We start from the raw sequence: 15,000 nt of genomic DNA, 5'->3' as shown, positions 1-15,000 counted from the left end.
GGGCCCCACAGGGCCCCCAGGGGGCCCCCGAGAACATCTGGGGGCCCCCCTATTTGGAATTCTTGCTGCAGCCGCTGCAGCAGCAAATCCCTAAATGCAAAATAAGATAGTCGAGGTTTGTGCTGCTGCTGCTGCTGCTGCTGCTGCTGCTGCTTGCCAGCAGCAGCAACGGCAGCAGCGCATTTGCTGCAGAGGTCCGGAGCAGCAGCAGCGGCAGCAGCAGCGCATTTGCTGCAGAGATCCGGAGCAGCAGCAGCAGCAGCAGCAGCAGCAGCAGCAGCAGCAGCAGCAGCAGATATCCTTGAGAAAGGGCTGTGAGCCAGCAGCGAGCAGACGGAGGGCCTGGAGTTAATAAAAAATAAAAAAGGAAAATAATAAATAATTAAAATTAAAAATAAATAAATTATTTATTTTTATTTTTATTTTTTATTTTTTATTTTTTTATTCTTTTAAAAAGAAAATGGGCGTGACGCACAATTCAAAAATACCCTCTGTGTCTGCTGCTGCTTCAGCAGCAGCAGCTGCTGCTGTTGCTTCCTTAGAATCTTTGCTGCTGCTGCTGCTGCTGCTGCTGCTGCAGCCGCAGCAAGGAGGCTGCTGCTGCTGCCCCTGCTGTAGCAGCCTCAGCAGCTGCGGCTCCCGCAGCAGCTGCTGCTCCTCTTCCTCGTGCTGCTGCAGCAGCAGCAGCTCCTCCTGCTCTTCCCTCTGCTGCTGCTGCAGCAGCAGCAGCAATTCTTGCTGCTGCACCTCCTCGGACTGCAGCAGCTGCTGCTGCTCAAGCTGCTGCTCTGGCTGCTCCAGCTGCAGCCACTGCTGCTGCTCCAGCCGCTGCTCCTGCCCTTCCGGCTGCTGCTGCTGCTGCTGCTGCTGCTGCTGCTGCTGCTTCGTAAGCGCAGCAGAGGCGGTCTCAAGCGTCTTTATTTGTTTTTCTTTTTCTCTTTTTTTGAATTTGATTTTATTTTTTGATGCAGCAAGAGTTTCTTTTTTATTTCCAACTTTGTTTTCTTCTGCCTGTGGCTCTAGTCTGCACATGCTCCTTCGGGCCTGCTGCTGCTGCTGCCGCTGCTGCTGCTGCTGCTGCTGTTGCTGCTGCTGCTGCTGCTACAGCACTAAAAAACTGAAATTAACTAATCGAAAGGAAAGGACGAAGGGGCTCTTTCTGCATTTGTTCGCGATGAAGAAGCAGCAGCCCTGCTGCTGTTGCTGCTGCTGCTGCTGTTTTTTTTTTGTGATGCCGTAAGCGCTGCTGCTGCAGCTGCTGCTGCTGCTGCTGCTGCTGCAACATAGAGAACAGCGCGGTTAAAAAGGAAAAGGTAGCGCGAGGCAGCAAGCCCCGCGAGCGCTTCCTTTTTAAAAAGAAAAATGAACTAAAAGCATAAATAAATAATAAAGTTTAAATTAAATGATTTGCTGCTGAGTGGTCAGGTGTCTTGGCGGTGGCGCCGTGAGCTGTCTGTACACCCGACGCAGAAGGCTGCGCGGAGAGAAACCGATCGAAAAACTGCGAATTAAAAAGATTAAATGTTATTTTTTGAAAAGCAAACAATTAATACTTTTATTTTTCTTCTTTTTGTGGCTTTAAAGGCGGCTTTTGAGGGCCTGCTGCTGCTGCTGCTGCTGCCGACAAGTTGGCCACGGCTGCGCGGCGCTCGCGGTGACCTCGAGTCGGCGCTGCAGTTTGCCGGCCAAACGGCGAGTTAAAAAGGCAAAAAGGAGTTTAAATTGCATTAAATTAAAAACTAGAAGTTTTAAAATGTTTTTAAAGTTAAAAAACGGACAAAGAAAAGCCAAAAAACAAGTGGCTTGCCAGCCCGCGGCGGCGGCGGCGCTCTGGCCTTGAATCGAGTGTGCTGCTGCTGCTGCTGCTGCTGCTGCTGCTGCGTTCGCTGCAGGCTTTGTCTCTCTTTGTTTAGTTTTGCAAATTAAAAACAAATTGTGATTAATTAAATCCATTTAATTTATTTTTCCGGCCAACTGAACTCGCCCGTAGCCCGCAGCCGCCGCGGCCCCCAGCTAGCCCGCGGGCCGCAGCAGCAAAGCCCGCCAGCAGCTTCTTTTGCAAGTTTTCTTTCTTTTAAAGTTCAAAATAAATCCCTTCGCAATTGCCATTTCATTTATCCTTTTTAAACCCTAAATTAGGGTTTCCGCAGCCCGCAGCGAGCGGCGGCAGCCGCTGCACACCGCGCCGCAGCCGCGAGGGCGTAGGGTTTAGGGTTTAGGGTTTAGGGTTTGGAGATGTCTTTCATTATGGAACCCTCCGAGGGAAGCCCCGAGTCTGGGGAGCAGCGGATTTGGCTGAAGCAGCTGGAGGAGGAAGCAGCAGCAAGTCCTCGTGCTGCAGCAGCCCGTCGTCGAGAAGTTGCTGCTGCTGCTGCTGCTGCGAAGGCGCAGCAGCAGCAGCGGCGGCTGCTGCTGCAGTGGCTGCTGCTGCTGCTGCTGCTGGCAGCAACTGCAGCAGCGCAGCTCAGCGCCCTCAGCAGCAAACGGGGAAGAGACAATCGGGGCTTTCTTTTGGCTGTCTCCTTAATTGACTTGACTTTGCTGCTGGGGGCTTTTGCTGCTGCTGCTTGGGGTTTGCTGCAGCGGGAGGCGCTGCTGCTGCAGCAGTCCGCGCTGCTGCTTGCTGCTGCTGCTGCTTGGCTGCTGCTGCAGTGCCTTTTTTATCTTCTTTTTATTTTCATTCTTTCTACCATTGGCGCTGAGTGGCAAAAACAAGGAAAATATAATCAGCAGCAAATCAAAGAATTCAACTCTTGCGTTGCTGCTGCTGCTGCAGCAACAGCAGCAGCAGCTGCTGCTGCTGCCTATGTCTGTAAGACCAAGACAATAACAATAACAATAATATAATAATAATAATAATAATAATAATAATAATAATAATAATAATAATAATAATAATAATAATAATAAAATAATAATAAAATAATAGTAATAGTAATATAATAATAATAATAAGGAAAACTACAATAAGAATAAATAAACAACAGAAACTATTATTATAATAACTGCGCTGTTGGACTAGGGTTTAGGGTTTAGGGTTTAGGGTTTAGGGTTTAGGGTTTGTGTCCCAAACCTTAAAGAAATAAAAACAAAGAAATAAAAGAATTGGAATTTATTTGATTTTATTAAATCAAAAGAAGTTCAAAAAATCAAAAAAATTAAAAATGCAATCTTCTTTATTTCCCCATTATGAATTCTTTTCATTTTCGATTTATTTAATTCCCTTTTGTTATTTTATTTCTTTTTATTTATTTTATTTTATTTTATTTATTTTTATTTAATTTAATTTAATTTTAATTTATTTATTTTTGTTTTGTTCAGATAAACCCTCCAAAGCTCTCGCCGAGCTTTTTGAAGTCCAAAGACTCGCAAGGAGGCAAGAAAAGGACAGCGAGGAATCAAACCCTAAACCCTAAACCCTAAACCCTAAACCCTAGTAAACCCTAGGCTCTGCGCGCGGAGCCCGAGGCGCGGAGAGTGGCCGAGGGTTTAGGGTTTAGGCTCGGCAAAAGCTGCGGCTTCGCGCGCCCAAACCCTAAACCCTAAACCCTAAACCCTAAACCCTCAAAAGGGGACCTAGGGTTTAGGGTTTAGGCGGGGGCAGACTTGAGCCAGTTGGGCGAAATTCTCTTCTAGACATTTTCGAGCCTCCTGAGAAATAAAAAAACAAAATTAAATAAATGAAAATAAATTAATTAATTAAAAATAAATAAATAAAATTAAATAATTGAATTAAAATAATTAAATTAAATTAAAATAATGAAGAACAAATCAAATTGGCTCTTTTTTCTTTTCTCTTCAAACGCCCAACGACAATTATTTTAAAAACAGAAATTAAAAATAGAAATAAAAAATAGAAAAATAAAAATAGAAAAATAGAAATCAAAAATAGAAAATTAAAAAAGATGATTTAATTGAGATAGTATAAGAAGAACAAAGGAGACAAATTAAAAGGAGATAATTCAAAGAAGAAAATTAAAAAAAAAGAGACAAACAAAAGTAGACAGTCGCTGCTGCTGCTGCTGCTGCTGCTGCTGCTATTGCTGCTGCTGCTGCTGCTGCTACTGCTGCTACTGCTGCTGCTGCTGCTGATCTTTAGGTTTTAATTAGTATTTTTTTTGGTTTTTGAAAAACGAAAAGAACATCATTTGAAAGGCCAGAAGAATACCATTTAAAAGAAAAAAGAAAAGACTTTAATTGCAAAAAGAATATTCTTTTAATTCCAAAAAATGAAAAAAGAAAAATAAAAAAATAAAATAAAAAATGAAAAAAGAAAATTCACTTACGCTCAGGCGGGGGGGCTTGACGCTGATGAGGACGTTTTGAAAAACTGCAGCAAAAAAAAAACAAATTTTAATTTTATTTTTAATTTTTATTTTTAATTTTTCTAATTTTTAATTCTTTTTATTTTTAACTACTTTTATTTTTAAATTAGTTGTTTTAATTATCTTAATTGTTTTTAATTGTTTTAATTGTTTAAATTCTCTTTTGTTTTGTTTCGTTTCAAAAATAAATCAAAGAGTCATTTTAGAAAGAAAAGCTTCAAAGAGAGATAATTGGAAAATAAAATAATAAATAGAGAAGATAATTATAAAATGGAAATTATACATGGGATTAAATAAATAAATATAAAAAACAATTACAAAAAAGTAATTAAAGAAGCTAATTAAAAAAGAATTAAAAAAAGAAAATAAAAAAGAGAAAAAACAATTTTGAAAAGAATTGAAGGAGACAATTAAAAGAAACTGAAATAATTAAAAAGAAAATTTTGAAGCATTTAAAAGCGAAATTTGAAAATATTTCAGAAAGAGACAATCCTAAACCCTAAAAGACAAAAGCAAAAGGAGACAATCCAAAGAAGAAAATTAAAAAACAAAATTAAAATAAAATTAAAAATGAAAATAAAAAAAATTGAAGAAGAAAATTATAAAATAATTAAAGAGAGATAAAAAATGAAAAAGAAAAATTGCAAAAATAAAAAGTAGGCAGAACAGATAAACAAATAACAAATAAATAATACTTCAAATAAATAAATAACCAAAACAAGCAAATAAATAAATAAATAAATAAATAATAAACTATGTAAATAAAAAATAAATTCACCTGTGGGGTCGTTGAGTTCTTGAAGAAGTTGCAAATTAGAATTAAAATGAATTAAAAAAAAAAGATTTTTAAACTTCTTTTTCAAATTCAAAAAGACAAAAAGGTCTTTTTTGTTTTCAATTGAAAGAGATATTCCAATTTGTCCTTTTTCTCCTGCAGCACAAACTTTTGTTTATTTATTTTATTTTTTATTTTATTTCGTTTTATTTATTTTACTTATTTTGTTTTATTTTGTTTTGTTTTATGTATTTATTTTTTTAATTAAAGTTTATTTTATTTTTTCAATTCTTCTTAATTCTTCAAGATTCATATAGATTATTTTTAATTCATATTTACTTTTTTTAATTCTTTTTTAATTCGTGCGAATTGATTTGAATTCCTTTTGGGTCCTTTTTGATTCTTTTTAATTTATTTATTTTTACTTGATTTAATTTTAATTTTTTCTAATTCATTTTAATTCTTTTTAATCCATTTTAATTCTTTTTGATTCATTTTAATTCGTTTTAATTCGTTTAAATTCATTAAATTTCATTTAAATTTATATAAGCTCATCTACAAAATTAATTTTATGCTCCGCTTTTTATTTTCTTATATCCAATCAATTTAACTTAATTTAATTTAATTTAACTTAAATAAATTAAATTAAAATAAATTAAATTAAATTAATCTATTTTTGTCTTCTTACCTTCCGCTGCCGACAGTTCGCTGCAAAGCTCAGCAACATGTTCATACATAGCCACAGGCGCTGCTGCTGCTGCTGCTGCTGCTGCTGCTGCGGGATCTGCTGCTGCTGCTGCTGCTGCTACTGCTGGTGCTGCTGCTGCTGCTGCTGCTGCTGCTGCTTCCGTTTTGGCAGCAGCTGCTGCTGCTCCTTGACCGGTCTTGGCAGCCGCACCCACAGCAGCCGCATCCACAGCAGCAGCAGCAGCAGCAGGAACAGCAGCAGCAGCAGCAGCAGGAACAGCAGCAGCAGCAGCAGGGGGTTTAAAGCCCTTGAGAGCAGCTAGTCCTGCTGCTGCAGCAGCAGCAGCAGGGAGACACTCGACGAAAACGAAAACACTTTTGTTGAAAGAAAGAAAAGGAATTATTGAGTCTCTTCCCATGTAGCAGCTGACAGTAGCAGCAGCAGCCTAAAAAAAATAAAACAAAATAAAAAAATAAAATTAAATAAATAAAATAATTAAATTAAATAAATAAAAGAAATGAATGAATAATAGGACGTGAGATGGCGCTTTGAAATGCATTAAACTGAAGAAGTTTTTAAGAAAGAAAGAAATTAAATTAAAATTATTTATTTATAATTCACTTTTGGATTATTAATTGATGAATTAAACAAAGAGTTAAATGATGAAGTAAATGGCGAATTAGTTGACAATAGAATAACTGTAATTAATCAATTATTCAATAAACAAATAAATGAATTAATTAATTACAATTAATCAAATTGAATTCTGAATTAATTGACCAAAATGCATTAATTAAATAATAAATTAATTATTTATTTTTTTTTAATTTACCCCCAAAACGCCAAAAAGGGCCCGGGCATAAGCCTTTGCTGTGTTTGCAATATCCCCCCTTTTGGCGTCGAGGATGAGGGGCAGCGGATGGGCTGTTTGGGCGACTCTTTCCAGCAACTGGGGGCAGAAACAAAACAAAATTAATTAAATTCAAACAAATAAATCCAATTTAAAAGATTTAATTCAAAAAATAAAAAAAAAACAAAGTCAGCAGCTTCCAAAGAACCCACTTTGCTGCCTGTACACCCCAGACGTGCTGCGACCTGCCTGTACACTCTATGCCCTCTCGGGTGTACAGACACCTCATGCTTGCATGCATGCATGCACTTATCCATGAATGCATGCATGCATGCATGCACTTGCTCATGCGTGCATGCATGCATGCATGCATGCATGCATGCATGCATGCATGCATGCACTTATCCATGCATGCGTGCATGCATGCATGCACTTATTCATGCATGCATGCATGCATGCATGCACTTGCTCATACATGCATGCATGCACGCATGTATGCATGCGCCAATGCATGCGCATGCAGCCCCAAAGCCCCGCCGGCGCACCTTGAAGCCCTTCGGGCCAAACTGTTCGTAGAAAGGCATTTCCAGCAGCACTGCATGCAGCTTTCCTGTTGCTGCTGCAGCAGCGAGGGCCTGCAGCAGCTGCTGCTGCACTTCGCAGATGCAGGCGGGTTCCCCGCAGGCTTTGCAGGGGCCCTGGGGGCCCCCCGGGGCCCCCCCAGCCTCCGGGGGGCCCCCCGAGGGGGCCCCCAAGTGCCCCTCACGGGCAACATCGCAGGGGGGCCCCCATAGAGGGGGACTTAGCGCCAAACAAAGGGCAGGCTCAGCCCCAGAGAGCAGCGGGAGAAGACTGGAACTGCTCTGCATGCTTTTGGAAGAAAAGCGGAAAAATTTGGAGTTGAAATGGCTTTGTTGTGGTGCGGGGGCTCCCAGGTGTACGTACACCTCGCCAGGTGTACACTCACCTCCCAGGTGTACATACACCTCAACGCCGGAGTCGGCGCAGAGGCTTCCGGTGTATCTGCGCGCGCAGATTGGGGAAATTAATTAAATTAAATTCAAATTAATTTATTTTTATTTATTTTATTCCATTTAGTGCTTTTCAAACGGAGAAAAACAACCCCAACTCGAGCTAGCTGCTGTGGGGCCCCGCAGCCTCACGCCGGCAGCAGGACAGAGAAGAGGCAAAATCGAGCAACTGGCTCGAAAAAAGCGAATTAATTCTTTTTATTTAATTAAATTTATAAATTTTAATTTAATTAATTCAATAAATTCAAATATTTCGAAAAAAAACGCCAAAAAGAGCAAAAACCACCGCTGGCCCCCTCTCCCGCACTTTTGGACTTTTCTTGAAATTACACCGGCCCTCATGCAAAAGGGCATTTTAGGCCATGATCCAAACATTTTAAATATCTTTTATTTTCCATTTTGTCTCTTTAAATTAAATGAAAAAAAGATTTGAATTTAAATGCTTTCTGCGAATTACAGAATAGACACCTTGCTTCGAGTGTACAGACACCTGAACGCGAAGTGTATCTTGCAAAATGCCCAAAATGGAAATGGCGATCCATGAGCCCATTGTGGGGAATTTTTAGTTCTTTCTTTTTGTCTTTTTCTTCTTTAATGTTTTTTTATTATTTATTGTTTTTATTTTCATTAAAAGCTGCGAAAAGTGCGCCTTCTTTGCTGCGGCTTTTGGGGCCTTGTGGCCAACAAACAGCCTAAAGTGCATGCAACATGCAAAAAGGATATTTAATTTATCTTTTCAAATATTTATTTATTTCTAGTCTATTTATAGACTCTCTAAAGCATAAAATAATGTAACACTTGAAGTCCAATTTGCAACATTTTGGTGTTTACTCGGTGGTGTACATACACCACAAAATCCGCAAAAAACGCCTGCGCAGTTCCGGTGTATGTACAGCTCAGCGCACTTCAGCTTTTCGGATTTTTTGGCTTTCTGGTTTTCCGGTGTATGTACACTGCAGCCTGGAAATGAATGAAAGAAATAAAACATTTTAAGAAATGAAGTAACCCAAAGGTCACTTCAAATAATATGCCAAATAAAAGATACTTTTGGATTCTTTTTTGCTTTTATTTTCTTTCTTTTCGCGAAGATATGCACAGAATTAAAAAGTGCATTTGATGGCTTTTTATTCAGAATAAAAAAGTTAAAATAAAGTCAAGGAGGAGGCAAAGAGAAGACATTGTTAATGCGCTTTTTCTGTTTCTTTTTAATATTGCTGTTCAAATTAATTCATTTTTAATTTCCTTTTTATCCTTTTATTATCTGTTAAATGCTTTTCTCTCTCCAAGTTCGAAAATGGCATTTTAATTTAATGTCAATTTACTTTTATTTGTTTTGTCTTCACACCTGGCAAACAGGATTACTGTCAGCTCCAGCAGCAGCAGCAGCAGCAGCAGCAGCAGCAACACAAGCAGCAGCAACAGCAGAAGTAGTAGTGATAGTAGCAGCAGCTGCAGCAGTAATTGTAGTAGCAGTAGCAGCAGCAGTACATGGAGGCTGCAGTTGCTGCTGCAGCTGCAGCTGCTGCTGCAGCTGCAGCTGCAGCTGCTGTTGCAGCTGCTGTTGCTGCGGGTGATTCTGAAGCTCCTATTGCTGCTGCTGCTGCAGTAGCTGCAGCTCGGCTGCCGCTGCTGCTGCAGCCACTGCTACTACTGCTGCTGCTGCTGCTGCAGCCACTGCTACTACTGCTGCTGCTGCTGCAGCCACTGCTACTACTGCTGCTGCTGCTGCAGCCACTGCTACTACTGCTGCTGCTGCTGCGCCTCTTAGTCTGCTGCAGCAGCAAACTCTTCGTCACCGAACAAAAGCAGAAAAGCTGAAGTGCACACCGGCGACTCTTGTGCGTGCAGCACAAAAAACTGTTTTAATTCAACTAAAATACTTTTATAAAACTCTTTTTTTAATTTAATTTAATTTTTAAATATTTAAATTAAAAAGATTTCAACAAAAAGCTGAAACGAGCCTTTGGGCGAAAAGCTGGGCGGGGCGCGCCCGCGGGGTGTATAGGCAGGTCCAGGAGCTTCCTGCTCTGCTGCTCTTTTGTCAATCAGTGCATTTGAATTCATTAATTACATTTAATTAATTAATTAATTAATTAATTAATTAATTAATTAATATTATCAATATTAATTAATTGTGGCAGCAAAAAGAAGCAAATGCTCCAGCCCCGAAGCAGACCCTGGTGACCAGTGGTCTGCGTGCTGCTGGCGGCGCTGTTGTCTGCGGCGTTTGAGACCTTCTTTCCATTAAATATCTTCTTTTTCCGAATTAATTGACTAATTTATTTCAAAATTAAATTAAAAAGAAGAAATAGAAGCGCCAATAACGGCTGTGCGCGCAGTGCGGCTCACAGGGTCACTTGCGGCTGCGCAGCAGCAGCAGCAGCGGAAGCAGCAGCAGCACTGCACGCAGCAGCAGCAGCAGCAACAGCAACAGCAACTATTCCTCAAGAATGGAGGATACACCAGCGGATCAGGCTTTGCCTGCTGCTGGGGGGACCGCCCCTGCAGCAACTGACGCAGCAGCAGCAGCAGCAGCAGCAGCTGCTGCTGCTGCTGCTGCACCTTCAACTCCCGCGGCCGCAGCACGGGATGCTCCTTTTTCTATGGGTCTGCCGCTGAGCTATGAGTCGCGTCCCGTGCAATCTCAGCAGCAGCAGCAGCAGCAGCAGCAGCAGCAGCAGCAGCAGGCGCTGCCGCTGCAGCCGCAAATGCTACAACAGAGGGCGGAAGCGCCTCCAACTATTGATGCTTCTGCTGCTGCCGCTGCTGCTGCTGCTGCTCCATTCGCACTGACCCCTCCAGGGACCCAGCAGCAGCAGCAGCAGCAGCAGCAGCAGCAGACCCGCGCCATTCGCGAAGTCCTCTCTGATCCGCAGCACTATTTGATGCAGTCGCAGCAATGGGCAGAACAACCACTGCAGCAGCAACAGCAGCTGCAGCAGCAGCAACAGCAGCTGCAGCAGCAGCAGCTGCAGCAGCAGCAGCTGCAGCGGCAAGAGCTGCAGCAGCAAGAGCTGCAGCAGCAACAGCTGCAGCAGCAAGAGCTGCAGCAGCAAGAGCTGCAGCAGCAAGAGCTGCAGCAGCAACAGCTGCAGCAGCAACAGCTGCAGCAGCAACAGCTGCAGCAGCAACAGCTGCAGCAGCAGCGGCTACAGCAGCAGCGGCTACAGCAGCAGCAGCTACAGCAGCAGCAGCTGCAGCAGCAGCAGCTACAGCAGCAGCAGCAGGCAGCACGACAAGCCTTGACAGGGCAGCAGCCGCTTGCTGCTGCTCCCATTCGACAGAGTTCACTGCAGCAGGGAATCCAGCAGCAGCTGCTTGGCAACCAAGAGCTGGAATGCCAGTTGCTGCAGCAGCAGCAGCAGCAGCAGCAGCAACGACAACCGGAATCGCAGCAGCAGCAGCAGCAGGAGCCGCTGCTGCTTGGCACAGCCCACTTTGGCAGCAGGACCCAACCCCAAAACATTTTGCTGCCTCGCCTAATTGAGAATCAGCAGCAGCTGCAGCAGCTCCAGGAAGAGCTGCAGCAGCAGCAGCAGCAGCAGCAGCAGCAGCAACAGCAACAGCAATGGCAGCAAACGGCGCCGCCGCCTCATCGCTACACAGCACCTGGTCACGAGGTGCTGCAGCTGCCGCAGCAGCAGCAGCAGCTGCTGCAGCAGCAAGAGCCTCAGTGGCTGCAGCAGCAGCCCCCGCATTTACTGCAGCAGCAAGTGCAGCAGCAGCATCAACAGCAGCTGCTGCGGGGATTTTCCCAGCAACTTCAGCTTGAACAGCAGCAGCAGCTGAGCCAGCAGCAGCAGGAAGCGCAGCATCAAGCTCTGCAGCAGCATCTGCAGCATCAAGCCCTGCAGCAGCATCTGCAGCAGCAGCAGCAGCAGCAGCAGCAGCAGCAGCAGCAGCCACAACACGGGGCCTGCGGGATGTTGCCTCCCTCGGCGGCTCCAGCGCAGCAGACGTGGCAGCAGCAGCAACGGCCGCAGCTGCAGCAGCAGTTGCAGCAGCTGCAGCAGCTGCAGCAAATGCAGCAGCAGCAGCAGCAGCAGCAGCAGCAACAGGAGAAGCGGAGATTTAGTTTTGATGGCGTCTTACCTCTGCAGCAAGAGAAAGTGCAGCAGACGCTGGAGGAGCAGCGGCTGGAGCAGCTGCTGCAGCAGCAGCAACAGCAGCAGCAGCAGCAGCTAAGGCAGTTGCAGCAACTGCAGCAACAGCAGCAGCAGCAGACAGCATTTTCCGACAAGAACCAACCCGGAAGTCTCAACGAGTCTGGCCTAGGACCAGCAGCAGCAGCAGCAGCAGCAGCAGCAGCAGCAGCAGCAGAAGCAGCAGGAACAACGACAGCACCAGCAAAAGAAGCAGCAGCACCAGCAGCAGCACCAGCAGCAGCGGAAGAAGAGCTTGTGGCCAAGCTAAACACTCATAACGCCAAAAGCAGCAGCAGCAGCAGCAGCAGCAGCAGCAGCAGCAGCAGCAGCAGGTCTGCTCCCACAGCACCTCGAAGTGTCTCTGCGGGCCCCTTGCCGTCTCCTCGCAGCAGCAACTTGCTGCTGCAGCTGCAGCGCCACCGCAGTGCTGCTGCTGCTCCCAGAGAAGGGTTTGCTGCAGCCTTCAACGCAGACGCAGCAGCGCAGCAGCAGCAGCAGCACCACCACCACCACCGGCTGCAGCAGCAGCTGCAGCAGTTGCAGCAGCAGCAGCAGCAGCTGCAGCAGCAGCAGGAGCTGCTGCAGCAGCAGCAGCAGCAAGATGCGAATGACTCAGTCTCCCCTACAGCGTTGCTGAAGAGCAGCAGCATCGGCCTTTCCAGCAGCAGCAGCAGCAACAGCAACAGCAGCAGCAGAAGCAGAAGACTGCAACTGGGTGAGGCTCCGCAGGCGGATGCTTCTGCTGCTGCTGCTGCTGCTGCTGCTGCTGCTGCTGCTGCTGCTGCTGCTCAGGCCCCCCGCAGTTCGCAGAGGGAGGCAGCACCTCTTCGGAGCTCCTCGCGGCTGCTTGGCAGAGCTGCTGCTGCTTCTTCTGCTGCTCCTGCTGCTCCTGCTGCTGCTCCTGCTGCTGCTCCTGCTGCTGCTCCTGCTGCTGTTCCTGCTGCTGCTCCTGCTGCTGCTCCTGCTGCTGCTCCTGCTGCACCTGCAGATGGCGGCAGCGGCGGCAGGGGAGCAGAACAGAATGCTGCAGCAGCAATCGGAAGCAGCAGCAACAGGAGTGGTAGCAGCAGAAGCAGCAGCAGCAGCAGCAGCAGCAGCAGCAGCAGCCAGGGTTCTTCTACGGGGCTTGAGAAGGCCGCTACTCGGTCAGCACCAGCAGTTGGTGCTGCAGCAGCAGCAAAACCTGCTGCTGCTGCTGCTGCTGCTGCTGCTGCTGCTGACGCAGCAGCAGCTAAACCTGCTGCTTCTGAGGCTCCGCCAGTCTCCTCCAGCTTGCACGCCTCCCCTGCTGCTGCTGCTGCTGCTGCTGCTGCTGCTGGCCGTCAGCAGAAAGGCAGCAGCAGCAGGGGCCGGCAGCTGTCTCCGCGGGGCCCTCTGCTGCAGTGTCTGTCTCCTGTGTCTTCGCTGTGGGGCCCCACAGCTGCTGCAGCAGGGCTGCTGCAGCACTGCAGCAGGGGCCCCCGCAGCGCCTCAGTGCAAACAGCAGTCTCCGAAGCAGCAGCAGCAGCAGCAGTTGCTCGCAGGGCCTCTTCTGCTGCTGTTCTCCCTCCCCTGGGAGCTCCGCTGCCTCCGGAGCTGCTGGCCTTCCCGCTGCAGCAGCAGCAGCAGCAGCAGCAAAAGGCGCAGCAGGCAGCAAGCGGGCTCGCAGCAGCAGAACTGGAGCAGCAGCTGCAGGTGCTGCGCGCAGCTAACAACGGCAGGTTCTCCCTGAACCTTGGCGTTGCTGCTCAGCAGCAGCAGCAGCAGCAGCAGCAGCAGCAGCAGCAACAGCAGCAGCAGCAAGACCAGCAGCAGCAGCAGCCGCAGCAGCAGCAACAGCAGGAGCTGCAAGACCAGCAGCAGCACCAGCCGCAGCAGCTGCAGGAGCAACAGCAGCCGCAGCAGCAGGAGCCGCAGCAGCAGGAGCCGCAGCAGCAGGAGCCGCAGCAGCGGGAGCTGCAGCAGCAGCAACAAGGGGAAGCCCAACACAGGCGCTGCTCGCCAGTATCTCAGAGCGCGCCAGCAGCAGCAGCAGCAGCAGCACAAACAGCAGCAGCAGCAGCAGCAGAAACAGCAGGAACAGCAGCAGGCCCGGCAAGCGCAGCAGGTGCAGCAGGACCTGCTGCTGGGGACAGCAGCAGCAGCCTTGCTCGTGGCTTCGCGTCTCTAGGAGCAGCAGCAACAGCAGCAGCAGCAGCAACAGCAGCAGCTGCAGCAGGAGCAGCAGCAGCTGATGGCCACCCACTGTGTGGCTGCGGCGACTCTGCCCCCGCAAGTGTCCGAGGAAGCTCCGAGCAGCTGCTGAGCGACGCAGCAGCAGCAGCAGCAGCAGCAGCAGCAGCAGCAGCAAAAGGGGGGGGCCCCTGCAGGTCTCGGGAGCGGGGGGCCTCAGCAGACAGCGCATGCCTTTCTCACTGGCAGCAGCAGCAGCAGCAGCAGCAGCGGCTGCCGCAGCAGCAGCGGCAGCAGCTGCTGCTGCACGGGCTGCGCCACGCCACCGCGCTCAGCAGCAACAGCAGCAGCAGCAGCAGCAGCAGCAGCAGCAGCACCAGCAGCAGACGGGCGCGGCTCTTCTTCTCAGAGGGTCTGGGGCGCTACGAAGACAAGGAAAGAAGCCGCTACGGGGGGCCCCCCGGGGGCCCCCGGGGGGGCCCCCCGGGGGGCCCCCAGGGGCCCCGGGGGGGCCCCCTGACCCGCCCCTTGTGGCAAGAAGTACCCTCCGGGGGGGCCCCCAGGGCCCTCAACTTGGCCTCTTTTGCTGCTGAGCGTTGGGTAAATAGTTTTAAAGGAAAGTGCATTATAGTTGTTCGTCGGCTTCCTTTTGATGTTCGAGTAGCAGCAAACTGCCACGACAAACTCGAGCAGCTGCTGCTGCAGCAGCAGCAGCAGCAGCAGCAGCAGCAGCAGCAGCAGCAGCAGCAGCGGCAGCACGACCCGGCCGCTGTAGCCGCCTCAGTCTCCGCCGCAGACACAAACAGCCAGCCAGGCGTAGACCCACCAGCACCGCCCGCAGCAGCAGCAGCAGCAGCAGCAGCAGCAGCAGCAGCACCTGCTGCAGTGTCTCCTGAGGCCCCGGTGTCTCCCCCCCTTCGTTCCTTCTCATCTGTGGGGCCCCACACTCTGGAGTGTCTCGACAGCTCCTTTGCATCTTCCTCTGGCTCCCAAGAAGGCTTCCGAAACTTCTCCACCTCGAGGGCCCCCCTGGGG

The 15,000-nt window shown here is 47.7% G+C and overlaps 3 protein-coding genes across 3 annotated transcripts in view; 1 reads left to right on the top strand and 2 right to left on the bottom strand.

Moving 5' to 3' along the window:
* Positions 1-441: 441 nt before the first annotated feature.
* Positions 442-1,032, bottom strand: ENH_00043980 (hypothetical protein, conserved; the record flags this gene model as incomplete). Its single annotated transcript, XM_013585412.1, has 1 exon — positions 442-1,032. The coding sequence occupies one exon, from the start codon at positions 1,030-1,032 to the stop codon at positions 442-444; it is 591 nt and encodes a 196-aa protein (XP_013440866.1).
* A 4,733-nt stretch (positions 1,033-5,765) lies between these two features.
* On the bottom strand, positions 5,766-7,507 carry ENH_00043970 (Orotidine 5'phosphate decarboxylase-Orotate phosphoribosyltransferase, related; the record flags this gene model as incomplete). Its single annotated transcript, XM_013585411.1, has 3 exons — positions 5,766-6,233; positions 6,621-6,737; positions 7,184-7,507. 3 exons carry the CDS (start codon positions 7,505-7,507, stop codon positions 5,766-5,768), a joined length of 909 nt encoding a protein of 302 aa, XP_013440865.1.
* Positions 7,508-10,119: 2,612 nt separating this feature from the next.
* The window catches only part of ENH_00043960 (hypothetical protein, conserved), a gene marked incomplete at both ends in the record, with an annotated part of 6,551 nt that continues 1,670 nt past the window's right edge, over positions 10,120-15,000 (top strand). The window contains one exon of the mRNA XM_013585410.1: positions 10,120-14,918. Coding sequence (XP_013440864.1) covers positions 10,120-14,918 — 4,799 coding nt within the window. The remainder of the gene's footprint in view (positions 14,919-15,000) is intronic.

The sequence above is a fragment of the Eimeria necatrix genome, genomic scaffold, assembly GCF_000499385.1.
Source record: "Eimeria necatrix Houghton genomic scaffold, Enh_scaff329, whole genome shotgun sequence".
Taxonomy (NCBI): Eukaryota; Apicomplexa; class Conoidasida; order Eucoccidiorida; family Eimeriidae; genus Eimeria; species Eimeria necatrix.
Note: the sequence above shows the minus strand (reverse complement) of the source record. Positions and strands in the feature narration are given on the sequence as shown.